The 18,347-nt window shown below is 43.1% G+C and overlaps 2 protein-coding genes across 2 annotated transcripts; both read left to right on the forward strand.

Moving 5' to 3' along the window:
- Window positions 1-244: 244 nt before the first annotated feature.
- Window positions 245-1,309, forward strand: CX3CR1 (C-X3-C motif chemokine receptor 1; the record flags this gene model as incomplete). The annotated part of the gene is made up of 1 exon (XM_081996477.1): window positions 245-1,309. One exon carries the CDS (start codon window positions 245-247, stop codon window positions 1,307-1,309), a length of 1,065 nt encoding a protein of 354 aa, XP_081852603.1.
- A 13,024-nt stretch (window positions 1,310-14,333) lies between these two features.
- Window positions 14,334-15,410, forward strand: LOC309417744 (C-C chemokine receptor type 4-like; the record flags this gene model as incomplete). Its single annotated transcript, XM_082015287.1, has 1 exon — window positions 14,334-15,410. One exon carries the CDS (start codon window positions 14,334-14,336, stop codon window positions 15,408-15,410), a length of 1,077 nt encoding a protein of 358 aa, XP_081871413.1.
- Window positions 15,411-18,347: the final 2,937 nt, after the last annotated feature.

The following is an 18,347-nucleotide window of genomic DNA, read 5'->3' on the forward strand; positions in this document are numbered from 1 at the left end:
TATTTCTTCTTATCCTGAAGAACTAATTTTCAGTGAAGTACACGTAACAGCAGAGTCTGGGCTTTTGTTAGTAGCTACCATCACCTCTGCAGCAATACAACTTTCACTAACCCAAATAGTGACAAAATCCCAAAGCGTGTGTGTGGTGACGTGTCTCAGTATTTTACCATAGCAAATACTGATCTCTCTCTCTAACGTTATTCTCTTTTCCCTTTTCACGTTGCCTCTAGCCAGAAAATTCAGCATGACGGAAGCATTCACAGAAACGACAGCTGAATATACTTATGATGAACGTGCTTTCTCCTGCAATAAGACTGACATCCAAGAATTTGGGAAAATATTTCTGCCAATATTTTACATCGCAGTGTTTGCTCTTGGCCTCACAGGGAATCTAATGGTGGTTTTTGCCATTATGAAAGAAGGCAGTAAAAAAAGCATCACTGACATCTATCTCCTGAACTTGGCTATCTCGGACCTTCTCTTTGTGATCTCCCTCCCCTTCTGGGCTTCCAACACGGTGCGTGGATGGACCCTCGGGACTATTACATGCACAGCTGTTTCCTCACTGTATTACATTGGTTTCTTTGGGGGCATGTTCTTTATCACTGTTATCAGTATCGACAGATACTTGGCCATTGTCCGGGCAACATATTCTCTGAAATCTAGAACAGTGAAACATGGCTTTCTTATAACCTGCGGAGTATGGGCAACGGCAGTTTTAGTTTCAGTACCGCAATTTGTGTTCTCCCAGCTGGTAGAAAATGACTGCATTTCTGTCTTCCCCCAGGAGCTAGAGAACATCTGGCCGGTGTTCTGCAATGTGGAGCTGAACACCATCGGCTTTTTCATCCCAGTCTGTATCATATGCTATTGCTACTGTGGGATCGTCAAAACCCTGCTGTCCTGTAAAAATCAGAAAAAAGCACGAGCTGTAAAACTGATCTTAGTTGTGGTGGTCATGTTTTTTCTGTTTTGGTCCCCCTACAATGTACTGATTTTTCTAGCGACTTTAAAGCACTATGAGTTATTTACAAGTTGCAACCAAATTAAATCATTGGACTACGCATTGCACCTGACCGAAACCATTGCATTTAGTCACTGTTGTCTCAATCCTCTTATCTATGCCTTTGCTGGGGAAAAGTTCAGGAAATACCTTTATCACATCTGCTTAAAGTACTGTCCATTCCTGTGTTTCTGTGGCCCCTGCAGTCGCTACCAGGTCACCTATTCAGCTAGCTATGCAGAAAGCGTCGTGAACAGCAACATAACCCTGAACACCAGTGACCAGGATGGCTCTGTCTTCATCTAACAGGCTCTGTGAAGAAGAAAGGTATGTAATTATGTCTTCTGCAGGGATAGCCACCGCTGAGAGATTGCCATTACCCATATGAAGAGACCTAATGGCTGCACTGAATTGCTGACATGCCTCTTGTTAAGCATTAAATATTCTAAAACAATACAAATTTTAAAAACAAAAAAGTACAATATCTCAAGGCTGAACATGGAATTGAATCAAGAGAGAGGAAGATGGAAAGTAGAAGCAAAAGCAGCGCTCTCTGCCTAGAACAGGGGATGGAGAAGAATTTAACGATAGGGAAGCTGTTAAACAGTTTCATCATCAAAATTTGTGCGTAAGTTGGTGTATGTACATGTGGTACAAATGTACATAGACCTGAACTCATTTTTTAAGGGAAGAGAGAAGTCTTTATTGAATCGTAGCTGACTTAGCAAAGGGGAATATTTTGGATAGTAAAGGGGTGTATTTTTGATGCTATATATCCATATGGAAGTGATTTTGGGGTTATTGAGTGCAGCAAATGTTTTATCTGTGCTTTCATACCTAATAAAATCTACTGTTAAAAAAAAAAGGAGTTATTTCTGAATACACATTTAGTGCCAACAATGCACTCAATGTTTATAGCATGCAATAATCAGAGCAAGGACCGTCCTTACAGATTTGGCACCGGACCTGGAGTTGATCCAAGCCAGTAGGCACACCTCCTGATTTCCATGGGCTGTGGCCTGAGCCAAAGGCCAGAGTTTGGTGAAGTTCTTCTCTCAGCACATCACCAAGTGCTCTGCTGAGTGAGGGGCTGCTAGCTTGATCAACAGACACCAGCACACGCTGGGGCAACGGGAACTGGAGGTATGGGTTTGGGTGTCATTGTGCTTGGTCCAAATACGGCACGATCAAGCTGTGAATTGCTTGCAGAGCATGGTCCGTACGTGTTTCACACCCTTGCTCTGCTTGCCACATGTTGTAAGCACTGGCTGTGTCTATGCCATCATAGTCAACGGCTTTTGGGACAAAATAACCACTTACCCATGCTGCTTACCACAACCTTCCTCAGCCTTTGTGGCCTCACCTGCCACAGCTGACTTCCCCAGGGAAATCTGCAGGTGTACCCAGATTTAATGTGCCCCAGAGGACACATTTACCATGAGCACTCCACAGCCTCCAAATATCTTTTTTACTCTTGCAATGACAATGCATTGGGGGTAGAAAATGTCAGTCAGACAACTGGGAGTCCTTAGCCAGGAGCCTCCCTGGGAAGCTCCTGCCATCATCTGCTGCAAGAGCAAAGGAGATTTTTGTTGGTCTTCTGGACTGGAGTTCGGTGAATGGAAAAAGGACTGCTGCTATCTATGAAGCGGAGATCACCTTACAAGGAAAAATCAAGAACCAATCTCACAAAATGAGTCCATGTCAGTGGGACCCTATTTCTATACATTGAGGGAACTGGCAATATGTCAAATCTGAAGAAACACTCTCACTTTCCAACTAACACAAGAAAGTTGTCCTAGAGTATCAGTGGGAGGAGTAGGCCCTTTCTTTATGGACCTTACTAACACCTTGTTTCTAAGAAAACTTGGAGGAGACCCTCTCCATTAAGCAATTTTCCATATGCAGTAATTCCACAAATATTAAATAGCCCATTTTTTGCTACTTAAAATTCATCACACTCTACACTGTAGTAGTCCCTTTTCATAAAATGCCTTGTATTAGGTGTCAATATATTCTATATGCACAACTTATAAAATTTCAGCTGTAAGTGGACTTCCAGACTCCAGACTTATTGTCTAAGATTAAGTGTAGCATGAGTGTCACTTGGAATTAAATTACTTTTCAAAATTCAGTCTGCCTAAGCAAGTGAGATAAGACAAATCCCTCTGTCCCCACCCCCAAGCAAGTGGTATTTTTAAGAAATGGTATTTTTACAATCTTTTTTTAAAGAAATGCTAAGATGTGCAGAAAGAAAGAGGAAGGTACTCTGAGACTAAACAAGAAGTCATCTGCATGAAATCATCCTGAAGAGGGTGGATTGCCAGGCTGAGCAATACCATCTCACTTGGTTTATTTAACTTTCCCTTTATTTGTCAGACAATGGTGAGTTACTGAGCGGGAGGAGTAAAAGGCGCCTTTAAATACGATCCGTGTGTTGTCTCCAGAATGAAAGGTGCAAGCCTAGAGGCTTCTGCCAGCTCCCTAGGAAAGGAGAGCATTTTCCTGCCTAGCCCCAGTGGTTTTCCAGGAATCCTACCCCTCACCAGCACAGTGCATCACAGCACACACACCTTCCAGATGCAACTCCCTCCGGCACTGCAGACTCGCTACTGTCAGTCAAACTGCCTTGACAGGCTCGGGTCCTCTGCACGCTGCAACGTGTGCAACCGCATCTGCAAAAATCCTTCACCTCCAAGCCAAGGGTCCCTCCTGACAACCGGCGCTGCTCCTGTCTTCTTTGCCACACTGGAAGACTTCCAAGGATTGTCAGCGTAACATCGTCGATTTTTATGCCACGTATTTGCAAGTTATTATATAGAATTTGCTATTCACGTGCAAGGTCTTATTGCTCAACATTTGCACATTTGTATGAGATCAGAAGCTTCAGGGGGGTTTCTAGGCATTGGGCTCTGCAACAAAGAGCTAGTTTACGCAGATGCCTCCTCACAGCAGAAGTGGTAAATCTTTGGAAACCCGCTGAAAACCAAAGTCAACATTTTCGTTTTGCTTGCATTAGCGGGAATAGTTTTGTTGTAATTGTCCCTTAAAAAACTTCAGCCTCCATGAAACATACCAGTGATCTGGGGGCAACCAGTAGCAAACTTTCCCAGGACTGGGTTCAGCTGCAGCTGAGACAGACGTTGCTGCTCTTCACTGTTCTGCGCCATGCCGGCGTGCGCGGGGAGCCACAGCCCCGCAGCTCCTGCCCTCGCCATGCCTCTGCCATCATCTGTGACAGCGATGTGTTTTCCTGGGTTTCTCCTAATTTTATACGTTACACTCCTTGAGGTATTCTTTGCACCATTCCAGTCTGACTGAAAGCCCACTGATGTCTCTTTAGGTCCTTCACTAGACTTCCAGTTAATTGTAGCCTTTATTTAAAGATACTACTTCTCTTTCAAAACCTCTGTAGCAGGAAACTGGTGCTTTCTGACTGCCCAGCTAGTTTACAACATATACTTTTCTATGTACAGCACTAATGCTGCATTTACCCTTAGACTGGATCAACACATCCCTGAGGACCAGCAACATCCAGTCCCTACCTATTACACATGAGAAAGTAAACCAGTCTCTCAGTACGGGATAAAGCCTTTTCATCTGCTGTAAATTAAGGATAGACTCTTGCTTACTTAGCAAGTCACAATTTACATGTGAAAATGCACACACACACACATTTGTTATATCTATCCACTGAATAGTATTTGGTTGTGCAAAAAGGAGGCCAGGAAATCTCTGGGTTTGGTGGGAGGGCTGGGATTTAAGGTTTTGAGGGATGGTGAGCTATCTTTGCATCTTAATTTTTCATCATGATCAACTTTTTTTCCTGTTTGAGAATCACACTGACACTTAACATAAATCTTTTCACAGCTGGGTTACAGTTTGAGGAACTAATAAAACCTGAATCCAGTTTTTCTCAGCAGGTTCACAACTATACTTCATGTTCTACTTATACATTGAATGAACAAGACATATTTTGCCAAACTGTTTGCAGTGACATGCATGGACATCAGTATCTTTTTTTAGGTGCCACTGTGAATCCCTCTTGTTCAAATATCACATACCAGTCCCAAAATCATAGCATTTATTTTTCTTCATTTTTAAGCTGAACACGGCTGCTTTGAATTCTTTTCATTGACCTCTTGGGGTTTTTAACTTGTAGAAAAAACTTAGGAATGCAGCCAGTCAGAGCATCACACTGACGCAGGAAATCACTCAGTAGCGAAAGCGCAACAATGGCATCAGAAGGAGTCGCTACCCACATATTTCCTTTGGATTTAGAATTTGCTGGGGGTGGATCTGAAGTCCTGGTCCAGGGTAGTCTGAAGTTTTAAGGCTATATTTCACAGAGAAACTATTTATAAATGCATTGGTTATACTTTAAGTTCTGTCATTTCCATTTTGTCTCTATCACCTTTGCGAGGTTCCTCACCGAGGTCTCACAGGTAATAAAAAAACATTGTCCTAGCAGCACACTCTGTTGCCAACGAGGGGACAAGTCCTGTCCATGCAAGTCCCAAGCCCTGCTACTGCTAAAAAACAAAGGGGAGTTTTCCAAAGGGAATCTCAGTTACCAGCTTTATTCTTCCCAAATTTGAATTCTAGAAGTTGCACTGTCTCTACCCACTGTTGCTTTTGCAGCTCCTAGCTGGTAACATTTTTGCTCTGTGGTTACTGACCAAGCATGGTGTGGTGCTTTGCCAAAGGCCGTTTTTACATACCGCTTCTAAAATGGCCACATTTTGGTAGTGAATGAAATATTTTCTGTATTAAGGACTTACCCAGTCCTGCTCAAAGATTTACTGTTTGCACTTCAGTTTCTTAACTCTGTAAGACACCCAGAACTCTAATGAAAACCTGTGACTTCCAGAGTTATTATTTTGAAATTCAAACCTGGTAGCCAAAGCTAAAATCGAGAACAATTTATAACTATTCAAGGATGTCTTCTTACACTTGTCACATCCATACGCTTCTGTTGAAGTTGGTAATAATTTGCTGGCATTGTTAATAAGAGCTTCCTAATTTACTTGGTAACTACTGTAAGAGCTTGGTTTTCAACATATACACACCCAAACCTCAAGACCTGGGTTTTGCAGTGTCAGTGTTAACACGTCGTTTTCAACGCAGAAAAAAATACCCACCGACTGCTCCTGTATAATTTTGCTACTAATATTCAATACACAAATGTCAATAATTAATGTATTGTATTTGTTATTCCTCTCCCTAAAGAAATACTGTAAAAGAGCTTCCCATTGGGGAAAAAGGTTTGCTTCTGAAGAACAGTTTGCATTTACCAAATTTCCGACTGTGATCCTTCAATCAGCAGGAAGCAGCACATTAACTCTGTATCGCTGAATGCAGAGGTTAGTAAGTGGGATAGAGAATGCAAGAAAGGGCTCCGGCACAGCTTTTTCACTATACAGGGGATATTATCTACTTGTCAACTGCAGCTGTAACTGGAACAGTCTGTTTTCCAGCCCACTCAGATTTTATGTCTCTGATCAACAGTCCCGCTACATATAGCTCCATATGCCAGGATAATGCAGGCAACTGAAAGAAGCTGCATTTCTCCCACAAGAAGTTTGAATTTAGCCCATAAATGCTACGTTTGCTACATTAAAATTAAACCCAGCAGCACCACGACACAAAGAAATGGCAGCACAGTTTGCAATGGCCATGATTTGCAGGGCACATAGAGGACACCGATGAAGCTGAGGAAGTCTCCAAGCATCTACTGAAAAGACAGTTCCCTCTAGTGCCAGACGTGCGCTGCTATTTCTGTGTGCAACTTCCTGTGCACTTTACCAACATAGTTCCTTACATACGAGAACTGCCTAAAACCCTGAGCTGCAGCTTCAATTATTTTTTCGGGCTCCAACCGGGTGGGAGAAAACCAGAAGGAAATGATATGTCTAAGAGGCCCTTTACCCCAGGCAATTGCTGAGCCACATAGACCCCAACTTGGCCATAGCAGGAGCACATGGCAATGGGAAGCATTTCCAACTGGAAGGGCCTCAAGCAATAGTGCTGATGGCCTAAAAACGGCTGGGGAATTGGGTAAGCACGCACAGGGATCACTTTTTCAGCACTTCTTAGGGACACCTCACTGGATCTCCTGGTACAGGTGAAGGACCTTCACTAGCACATTTTCTTTGCCCTGGAAGGAAGCTGTCTGAGGAGGCTCAAAGCTGGGTTTGTCTGTTTTGTAAATGGCAGTATCAGAGATGACTAAAATTTGACCAGGTCATAACCCCCGAGTGGCTTCAGAGCCCCTCTCCCCCTTGGGGTCCTACCTTAGGAAATAGTTATCCTCGTACTGCTGTCAGCTGATTTTTCCTGAGGGAGCCCTCATTTGAATCCTTAAGGTTCAACATCACTTGGTCTCTTGTTCAGTGCCGCCTTCTTGGTCCTGTTGCTGGTCCCTGCTCTCCAGATCCTCAGGGTAGCTCAGGTTTCAGGAGGCTACAGCACAAGGGATGGACAAAATATAAACTACCATAAAGACAACACTGAATGCACAGACTAGAGTTTACAGATGAAGTTAGATTCAGAAAAGGCAAGTGTGTGCAGGGGCACACATCTCTTTTACGCAAGGCTAACAGCACCAGGAACCAAGTATTTCCAGAGTCACCATAACCCCTCACTATCCCTGTAATCGCCTTTGCTCATGCAAGACCCTCTGTCCTAAGCTCGCTCCATCATTTCTTCTGCCCATCTTTAGTGTCAATGCTTTCTTTGCATTTCCACCAGAGGGTGGCATTGTTAAACTCTACCGGACTTAAAAGTCATTCATGGTAAAGGAGGACACCCCAGTCTAGCAACTGGAGTCACTGATGAACAAGTACAGAGTGCAAAAAATATATTTATGAAAAGTAAGAAAAAATTAGTCACTACAGTCTACTGCTAGAAGAAACATCAATTTCTTCATTTTTTTTTATTTGCTTGTTATTGAGCAAATGAGAGCCTGTGGATGTTAAATTAACTACAAGTGGTTTCACCAACAATTCACAAAACACAGCGGAATGTCTTGTGAATCACAAAGACAAGAGAGATGTTCCAGTGAAGACCTTTTATTGTTGCTATCACCGTTTTATTTCAGTGCCCCAAGTGCTTTCCTCTGCTACTAAACGTGAACTGAGTATTACGCAAGTTGGCTGTACAGCTTGTCTTGGAAAGAACTTGCAGTGAAACAGCTTTTACCGTGTGATGGCAGAGTGCCTGGGTCTTAGCAAACATAGAAAGAAGATTAGTAATTGATAAGGTTCTTTCTCAGTCTTGATCCGCTGCAAATACTTTGATTTTTCTAACTAGCTTCCTTTGTGTTACAACTGCCATGTGAGGAACGTGGCAGGAGAACCTGCAAAGATATTCGTTGTGTAGAAGTTTAGGATAAAGCCAGTCATTTAATAAGCTTTTTAAGACTACCAACAACTACAATGTTTGAAACTTGGGGACACTACCACAAATCAAACAGAAACCAAAGCCTTTACAGCGGAATGCCATCCTTCCTCTGTATCTATAGTCATCACAATAAACATGAAACAAACTGGCCCGAGGAGATCTCTGCTATTCACCACCGCCTTGTCTCTCTTTTTTTTTTCCCCCCCTTCAGGAGACCAGCCTCTAACAGGGACTTCATAGCGATGGTTAGGTGATGGCTGAGAAATTTAAAAAAGAAAAATTATATCTCAGGTATCAACTGCTCCTCAGAGTGGAAACAGCCCAAATTTGTCATCTTCCTGTAGAAACAGCTTGGGAACATTTGACAGATCACTGAACAAGACAAAGAAAGCTCCACATGGTGTCATTTCACATTTAAGAAGAATACAACTCACAGTTTTTGCATCAGTGATTTTTACTTGAAGTAAAATTCAGCATACAAAATTACTGTTTCTGTCATGTTTGAGGTTTGATGTTTCAGTTCTCTTTTTATGAGGAGTTCTGAATATAGCAACTTTGCAAGCACAGCATGTGGGAATAAAGCAAATTAGGCTGAGGAAAACAATGGCTGATGCCATTCACAGAATTGCCAGTGGATGCAAACTACGGAATGCATAGGACTGGACCACTGAAAATAAAAAAAAAAAGATGTTGGGAATTGCAACTTACCAAGTGTTGAGCAAGGAAAACATGTTTTGGGCTTAAATCTTTTGCTTGTCAGCACAAACAGCTGTCTTAGCCAAAGAGAATTCATACGTTCCAAAAGATTGAAGCAAATTATGAATGAATCACCCGGGACAACATTGTAGACAGTGGTTGTCTCTAAAACTAGGAAATTAATTCACTTTCCCTTTTTAGTTCTCCATCAGATTGCTGCAGTTTTAGTCGTGCACAGGAAATTTGGAATAAATTGAAAATTCTGAGGAAAGGAACTGCACAATGAATAGGTGGCACATACACTTTGCTAACGAGCAAGGATGGGAACTACAGCTGTGCAAACTGTGATTCAAATTCACTTGAATTGCAAAGGAAGAACTGCACAAGGCCTGACCAGGCAAGAAGGGGTTGGCCGCCTGGTCAGGCCTTTAACAATCAGTTAAAATACTGATTTTTGCAATAGTTGGCTATCTTTAGTTACTGTCACCTGCCTATTTCCTGAGGCACTCTCTTCTGGATGAGGACTTCTCTAATAAACACTTCTGAATCATCTACCCATGGCCAACACTGATACCAGAGGGAATGGATGGGGCACTGGCATATCAGTGGTGAGTATCTCACAGCCTAGCTAGCGGGTTGGATGAACGTCTGTCTCCAGCCCTTCCTGGGGCAAGACTCTTATGCATCCTGTAAAATGGCAAGTTGATAATAAGACTTTCCGTAAAAGGTGGGAGTGGCTGAAATCATCTTTTTGGCGAGAAGCAAGGTTTTCATGGTGTGGGTTGTTCTGCTTTTTGCTTTTATTAAGTTCCCTCTGTTGGTTTTAATGTGCTCCCCTCCCCCAATCCCATATAAAAGGTTAATCTCCTCCTAGTCAGCCTAATCAGGTTTGGTCCACTTCTCTGCACTCTCATGATTTATTTGGTCAGTGCCACATACCTGATACCAGCTAGTAAAGAGGTAAGATGACTTCTTTCTTCTCCCCTTCCCCTGCCAACCTGTTAGTTTTACAGCAACATCCTCTACATCTCACTGACATCCTTTCCCCCTTTCCTCTTAACCTCGCGGTCTCATGCCATCCTCCTTTTGTTAGTCTCTGTCAGGTTCTTCTTCTCCAAGGAGGAGCTGAAAAAATGACACACTGCCACATTAGAAGGGGACGTCAGAGATCCTCTACTACGGACTACAGTTATACTTAGTCCCTTTCACTCTTCTTTCTCTCCAAGCCATTGCAGGACTTTCACTCACAACACCTTTCATCCAGTTTCTGCATTGTCTCATGGCTCAGAGATTTTTTTTTTTTTCTTCTCTGCAGTTTTCCTCTCAGGGTCTCTTTTCATTGGTAGGCCATCGGTAGGTGTTTCAGAGTTCACTTTTATCCTCTTAATTTTCATGAAGTGGCAGTTATCTTTTTTAGCTTCATTTTCTGGAGTTCATATACCCTAAGTTTTCATTGTCTGTAGCCACAACCATTCTTCTCTTTTTGCAGCTAAGCATTCCTCTTTCTGCAGATACGCTCTTGCTCAGCCTCCTTACAAAGACAGACCTTCCCATTTGCCGATGCAGCATGAAATGCATTGGTATGGCAGGTTTCTGCAACACAACTGCTGCTTTCCAAGACAGCGTGGTCCAGCTATTCCTCTCCAACCCACCACAGCCACACATGTGTGCCCTGACAAGGAGCCGTTGCGGCTCTACTCCTTTGGTGGTAGCAGCCCAGCTTTCCACCCAAGGCAGCGAGCAGATACAAAACGCTGCTTAGGAAGCATTCACTACTTTAAAGTCTTCCAAGGAAGGGCTGGGAAAAAGGCAATATGCCAGATAGGCCCTTTCTTCAGTGCCATATCAACTGTGCTAAACTGGTGTTCACAAGGCTGCAGACGTGGTCCCTGCTAACAGTATGAGTGAAAGATCAGAAGCATATCTGAAGTGTGGCGTGTGTGCTAAGGACAGGGCAACAGACCTCAAAAGGTCGCTAATGATGGGAAAACATCCCTTAACCAAGAAGGGTTTTTACAGGGTAGAAGAGAGATTGTATCTGGATTCAATTCTGTTCACTACTTCATCTGGAAATCAAGAAAAATCACCACTGATGAAATTCAAAGGAGATACCTAGTTTGATGGAGTAGAAAACAATGAGTGGGACAAGATATGCACGCAGATGCACGGTGGTTTATTGAGGCAAAAACATTACAACCAGAACGAAAAAAGAACAATGTCTATAGAGCGAAAGGTGTTTTCTTCCTGAAAAGCAGGTGCTTAAAGAAAGAGTTTATGTCATTGTTATTGTGGGTGAAGAGCTGAACTTGTGCCCCTAGTGTAACAACATGTCAAAGAAGAGATTAATGAGGCCCTTACACAGACAAAAGAGCAGCAAAAGGAATAGCTTCTAGTTTCCGTGAGCAGAGCCGATGAAACTGGTACTAGCATTGCCTGCTCATCTGATGTTCACATCTTTAAAGGACTGCTAGCAAACTGAAGAGTACATGTACACGATCTGCAGAGCAATAACCCACGCTGGAGGAACATCTCCCAGTGACCGACCTAAAAATCTCTGCCGGTGCAGCTTGTGAAAGATGACTGACAGAGAAGCTACTTCCCATATAATTGTTTTAGTCTGGCAAAACATGAAACCAGTAGATCCCACATCTCATGCTGTCTTCACATCAAGCTTTTCTGGAAGAAATACTTCAGCCAAATGTAAGTTATTGAGCAGAGTAACAATGTCAGAGGCGTATGGGATAGTAGCAAATAGCATAACTGAACAAAAAGCCATACCTGTGTCAAACTAGAAGACATATAATCTCTCCTGGACTGAGACCTATGATTCTTCCTACCCTGCCAACCACCTCCTGTAGCTTTCTTGTTTCTGCTTCTCATTGCCTCTCTTCTGTTCCTCCTGCTAACAAGCAAGCAGCCTCCCCTGTTGAGAAATGGCTTTTACTTCTGCTTGGCTGACCTTTCCTGGGACAGGGGAGAGCAGTACTCGCCAGCTGCTAGCACAGCTGTTTTGCTGGTGGGACTCAAAACCATCCCATGTGACTAGCACGTGTCCTCCGTGCTCTCTTCTGCCTTCCCAGGATCCCCCAAAAGACAGATAAGGCCCACCGCACCCTCTGGAGAAATTCGTAGAAGCTGCTGAGCTTCCTGCTGTGACAAGAACCATGGTAAACCTCAGCACCCTCTGCCCTTATACCACGCGCATCCTACTTCTTATGTGATATTTTGACCACTATTACCATTCGTGCCAGGTCAGCGGTAGGAGGTAGATTTGCTGTATATAAAACCCGCTATGGGAGACATCAAGCAAAAAGGTAGTGTGAATTAACATGTCTTCATTTCTTTTCTTCGCAAGGTAAGTAGGAATTTGGAAGATCAAACAACAATGAATAAAAGGAGCCTTCCCTACACTAAATCTATACAGCTCTTTTCGTCTACAGTTACATAGCGTAACTTGCAAAATGAGTTATCTGGAAGGAAGGGGCTAGGAACACACCTCCCACACACCCACCAAGTGCCTTCCCCCTCTCTGATCACTACAGATGATCCTTTGATTTTTTTTTTTTCCTGAGATTAAGATGCATTTTACATCCCATAAGAAAGAACAAGGTTTCTGTTGACTGAGAGCTGCTTAGTGACATCTATTTTAATGATTATTGGGTAAGATGAAACTGCTTTAACTCAGTAATCAGGGTCTCAGCAGAAACTTTGCATTTCCTTACACATGATAAGATGCGTTTAATTTTATTTCTGAGTTTAAGGGACCATCTCTGATGAGCATTGATGAGAGAAGCACTTGTGATACAATCTGTAAGGAAGTATGAAGTTTCCGTTAAGAGACGCAGCTACCTAGTGACATCTGCTTTTTGCAGCTGCTGGATACCGCTGTGCAGGCAGCAGCTCCCTGACAGAGCTACCTGGCGAGCAGCAAGTGATTCTGCACCCTTAGAGCAAAGAAGCTTCTTCACATCATCTGAGAAGAAAGGAGGAGAAAAGGTAAAATTCGCAAAATGCAGTTGCTGAAAGAGCCGTGTATCATGTATGCTTATCATGTGTGTAACTGTAATGCTTTTTTGTTTACCTTTTGTTGCTGCTCAGGTAGTTTTTAAAGCAGTTTTAAGAACTCCTGCATTATCAGAAGTGGGTGTATGTGCATTCTGTAAGCATCTGTTTTCAGTTTTAAATATTTAAGTACTTTATGCCAAACCTAGATTAGATTCAGGTATGTCTACATGCAGCTGTTGCAAAGCTGCCGTCTCTAGACCATTGGTGTCAAACAGTTGTGTCCCTGTGACTTTTAGTTCAGATTAAATTCCTCTCTCTGTATAACAGAACAGAACTGTAGGCTGGAGAGGTGTCATGCCTGGGACTACACACAGTAGGGGTCAGGTTAATGATAGTCAATGTTCGTTGTTATGTAGCAGCAATGTACAGTGCAAAGACAAATAAAGCAGCGATACTCACTTTTCTTCTGCTTTCCATTCATTAAAATAAAGACAAAGGGAAAGGACATAACTCAGGTTTAGAAAAATTCTGCTGTGTTAGGCTAAAAAAATGACACTTGCTGTGATATGAATAACACACAGAGTAATACATCAGCAATGTATTTGCATCGTGTCCAAGTCACTCACCTCAAAGTAACATCACTTAAAACTCTGTCTCTGCCCTATTAGAAAAGAACGAACATAGGAAAATGACAAATTCCTGTTATTCATTTAGCCACCAAAGACAGTACTTACTGAAAACTCACGTCAGCTTTCAGTAAGCGTAATTGCATTAGAAGGAAGAGTCAGATGTATTTTTATTACTGTCTTCTCATGGTGATGTCTGCCTGATTGGAAAGATGTGTGAAATCCTGAACTGCTATGAATAGTGGCTTTGCTTTTTAGTTTATTCCACATAGGATTTATCCCTCTCTGATTTGGTATCTATGGTCTGTGTCTTTCCTTCCTATTTGCTTTCCTCTCCACCATTAGAGCAGTGTTCTGTGTGCACTTCATCCAAGTGACACAGGACTACGCACAAGCATGTTAAGGACAGTACATTTTGCAAGTATGCATATGCACCCCACAATGCTTAAATAGTGTTTGAGAACCCGTAGTGAGAAGCGTGCTAGAACTGCAAGTCAGTCATTGCTAGTGATTGAGGCTTGCGGAGTAACCACACGGTCTTCACGCACTGAAAGTCACTGACATTTTTGTATTCTCTCCTTCTCAGGAACCGGGGAAAAAACATGAGTTCTTCAAGTACAGAGTCCTTTGAAGTTGAAATCGGAACCTTATATGAGTATTACGATAATTATAATGATGCTCCAAAACCATGCAGTAAGGAAAGCGTCAAGAGGTTTGCAGCCTCCTTTCTACCTGTTCTGTATACCCTAGTATTCCTGGTAGGGCTCACGGGAAACATTCTGGTCATTGTGGTCCTCTTCAAATACAAGAGGCTGAAGAGCATGACTGACGTGTACCTGCTAAACCTCGCCATCTCAGATTTGCTCTTTGTTTTATCCTTGCCGTTCTGGTCTTATTTCACGATAGACCAATGGGTTTTTGGAACTCCCTGGTGTAAAATCATTTCATGGATTTACCTGGTTGGGTTTTACAGTGGGATATTTTTTATCATGCTTATGAGCATAGACAGATACCTGGCAATTGTTCGTGCAGTGTTTTCCTTGAAAGCAAGGACTGCCTTCCATGGCTTGATTACTAGCCTTGTTGTATGGATAGTAGCTCTTTCAGCCTCAGTTCCAGAACTCGTATTTAGAGAATCTTTTAACGAACATAATTATACTACCTGCAAGCCAAGATATCCAGGGAATTTCACGACATGGAAACTTTTTTCCACTTTGGAAATCAACATTTTAGGGCTCCTAATCCCTTTTATAGTTATGACATTTTGCTACTCCATGATCATTAAAACATTAGTTCACTGTAGAAATGAGAAAAAGAATAAGGCTGTGAGGATGATCTTTGCTGTCATGATCATGTTTTTCTTCTTTTGGGCCCCTTACAACGTTGTTATTTTCTTACAACTGATGGAAACCATGGGAGTCATTAGAGACTGTCAAGCGAGCAGGAATCTGGACTACGCTTTCCAGGTATCGGAAACCCTCGGCCTTTTTCACTGTTGCCTCAACCCAGTCATCTACTTCTTCATGGGGGAAAAATTTAAGAAGTACCTGAAGATGCTTTTTAAGAACTGGCGGTTACCCGGAGATATTTGCAAGTGGTGTGGAGTTCACATCACTTACCACACTGAATCTACCAATTCATTCCACACACAATCTACGGGGGATCAAGATGCTCTGTAATGTGTTTCAGACCGGCCACTGAACTCACCAGCACATGAACTGAGAAAAGCAGGAACTTCAAAAAGCTAAGCAAATGCACGTGCATTTAACAATAAGGTAGTGCCGGATAATTACTTACTTCAGCTTTGATTTCTGCCTCTAGATTTTCTGAATATTATGACAGAAGGTGTCCTAGATGCCGAACGCGTAGGATGGACATACAAGTATTATCTCCTGTGACTACAAATCACTGCTCAGGCGTAACAGCAGCCTCAGCTCTCCGCAAAGCGCTGTGCCACACTGCTGCTTTTTCACCAGCATCAAGAGTGAGGCTGGCCTGCATGGAGGGGCAGAGAAGAAACAGCTGGTTGTCACCAGCACACGCATTTGGGAAATATATTCATTCATTCAAGAAGCATGGTTATCATCGTATTTTTTTATTCTACAGTCAATCTGTGTAGGACTTGTTCGATCTGACTCTTGGCAAGCTATTAACAGTACCTGCTACTGTTAAATGTTTCGTCTCAGGGAGAGGATACATCCTCTGTCATTAAGAAAAAGGACGTAAAATATATTCTTTATGTGCACAAAGACGCAAAGCAAATGCATTATATTGTGTTATAGACACGTTTTCTCCTAGGTATCCAAGTTGCCACATATGCCTATGTGTAGGTGTGTATATAGGCATTGTGAATCATTTTATCACTGTAATTCAGGATAGCAATTCTGTATTTTAACTAACATAGAAAATGTTTTAAATATTTTTGAATAAAAGTGTTTTTAAAAACTTATTTTCCAGCATGTGTGAATGAATTTGAATCATCTTGGTTAAAAGTATATCTTTTAAAGTGAATGTTCTTTATTCCAGAAGTACTTAACCCCAAGACTCAATTTTCATTCACTGGAGATGTATCTGGCCAAACAAAAGAAAGTAAAAACAGAGATTGTGTAGAAATGGTTTGTCATAACTTTGAAACCACACAAAGAATCCTAGCATTTGATAACAGCAAAATGCAAAGAATGTGATGCCCCAGTAGCCACTCACAGATCTACATGATATTAATCAAAGATTTGGAACAGGAAGGAACCTCACACAGCCGTGTTTAGGTTTTGGCACAAAAATAATTTAAAAAGAGGCAAAAAATCAGTAATGTGGTAGCAGACAAAGTAAGAGTTGAAAAATACGTATTGGAAGATATTTATGGTCTGTCTTTTTGCTGGATGACAACCATTCAACAGGAATTTGATTTTATTTTTCTCAGGCTGTTAATAGCAAGATGCCTGCTCAGCATTCAGGCATGCCTGCAAAGAGCAGACAAGACATTAAAATGCATCAGGAAATGGCTGGAGCAGAAATGTAAAAATATGGTAGTGCCATTGTTCTCACCACCCTAAATGAGAAACGTAAGTGGAAGCTCACCTCCATGTGACCGCTCTTGTGATACAAGACCGAAAATAGAAAGCAGCACACAAACGCTCATGCACACACATACGGATCACAATTAATTTTGGGAATGTGTTACCATTAGCAGTTCGCTGAGGCTGACAAGCAAGGATCTGCATTAATGCAGATAATGAGAATAGCCATGGAAGACTCTATGATTCGAAGACGTTACTTGCGGTAAGAAAGCATCCTCCTTCCCAAGAAAAAGACTGTAAACTCTTACTACTCAAAACCTTACAAGCCACCGAGTAAATCAGTTGGGAAAAACTGCGGCAAAGGGTGGGTTAAGCCACCATTACCTATTCTGAAAAGGACTAGGTGACCTTTAAAGGTCCCTTCCAACCCAACCTGTTCTGTGATTCTACGAATCTATGACACATTGCAAGTGTCAGGTGCTTCACAGCCTCACAGACGTCGCTGAACCCAACGACACGTCACTCCCAAGCCGGCAGCGCACGCTGTCCTCACAGACGTGGCACTGATGGCGCAGGCGCTGTGAGCCGCTGGGCCAAGCGTACAGACTAACCTGGAAGCCAGGCAGCGCGCCACAGTCACCATTTCCTTGGTCCTACCCTGTGATCCTCCTCGCCGGTGAGAATAAGCGGGTCCTTTCGAGAACCCTTGCTTTCCAGACCAGGGGAAGCACTGCCCGTGCTGGCCAGGCAAAAATTATGGTCAGCAAGCCCTAGGCCCTTGATCCACGGGAGGAGCGAAGCCTGGGGCTCAGAGCGGCATGGAGGAATGGCGCTGCGATGGGCCGCAGCTGGCCGGCTGGTCTGGCTCTGGGCACGCGCCCTGCGGTGGGGGAGGACGCCGAATCCGCTCATGTGTGGTGTTAGTGGGCCACACCCAGCAGCCGTGCAGCGCTGCCATAAAGGGAGCTAGCGTAAAGCCCCTTTTCCACACAAAACTCGAAGGTGCTTCACATGGCTGCTCGGCTTTGTCCCCCACGGTCTGTGCACATGCGCCGTTGGTGCAGAGGGTGCCGGTGCAGCCAGAGCTCCCCCTGAGTGAATGTTGCCCTTGTTTCGCTGCCCAAATAACCTCTTCCAGTCCTCCCAGTAATATCCACGGCTCCTCAGCTGGATGAGCAACCAAGCTGAAAGTTGTGCTCCGAGCAGGTTTGCTGAACTGGGGGGGGAAAGGGGAGCTCATCTTTAAGTGATGGGCTCAGGAACCCAGGTGCTGGGGCTGGAGCTCATCAAATCTGCGTGGCTTCCTCCTCCATCACCTGGAACAAACCCTCCTCCCCCATGCACCGAAGTACAGTGGATAATGCGACTCCTCTTTTGAGAGGGCTGTGAAATCTGCTGATGAGAAAGAAGAATAGCATTAATAGAGTCAAAAATAAAGCAGGGATTTTTAAAATGTCAGTTGACCAAAGGTGTCATTTTAGCTGAACAAGAATTTCCAAGCAATGAACGATGGTACGTACAGACCTACTGAACCATGAAAGAGAATGGGCAGACATTTGAGTGAAGCAAAGCTGACTCATTCTTAAACCCACACCTTTA

Source organism: Phaethon aethereus (genome assembly GCF_964289735.1).
Source record: "Phaethon aethereus genome assembly, chromosome: 2".
Classification (NCBI taxonomy): domain Eukaryota; kingdom Metazoa; phylum Chordata; class Aves; order Phaethontiformes; family Phaethontidae; genus Phaethon; species Phaethon aethereus.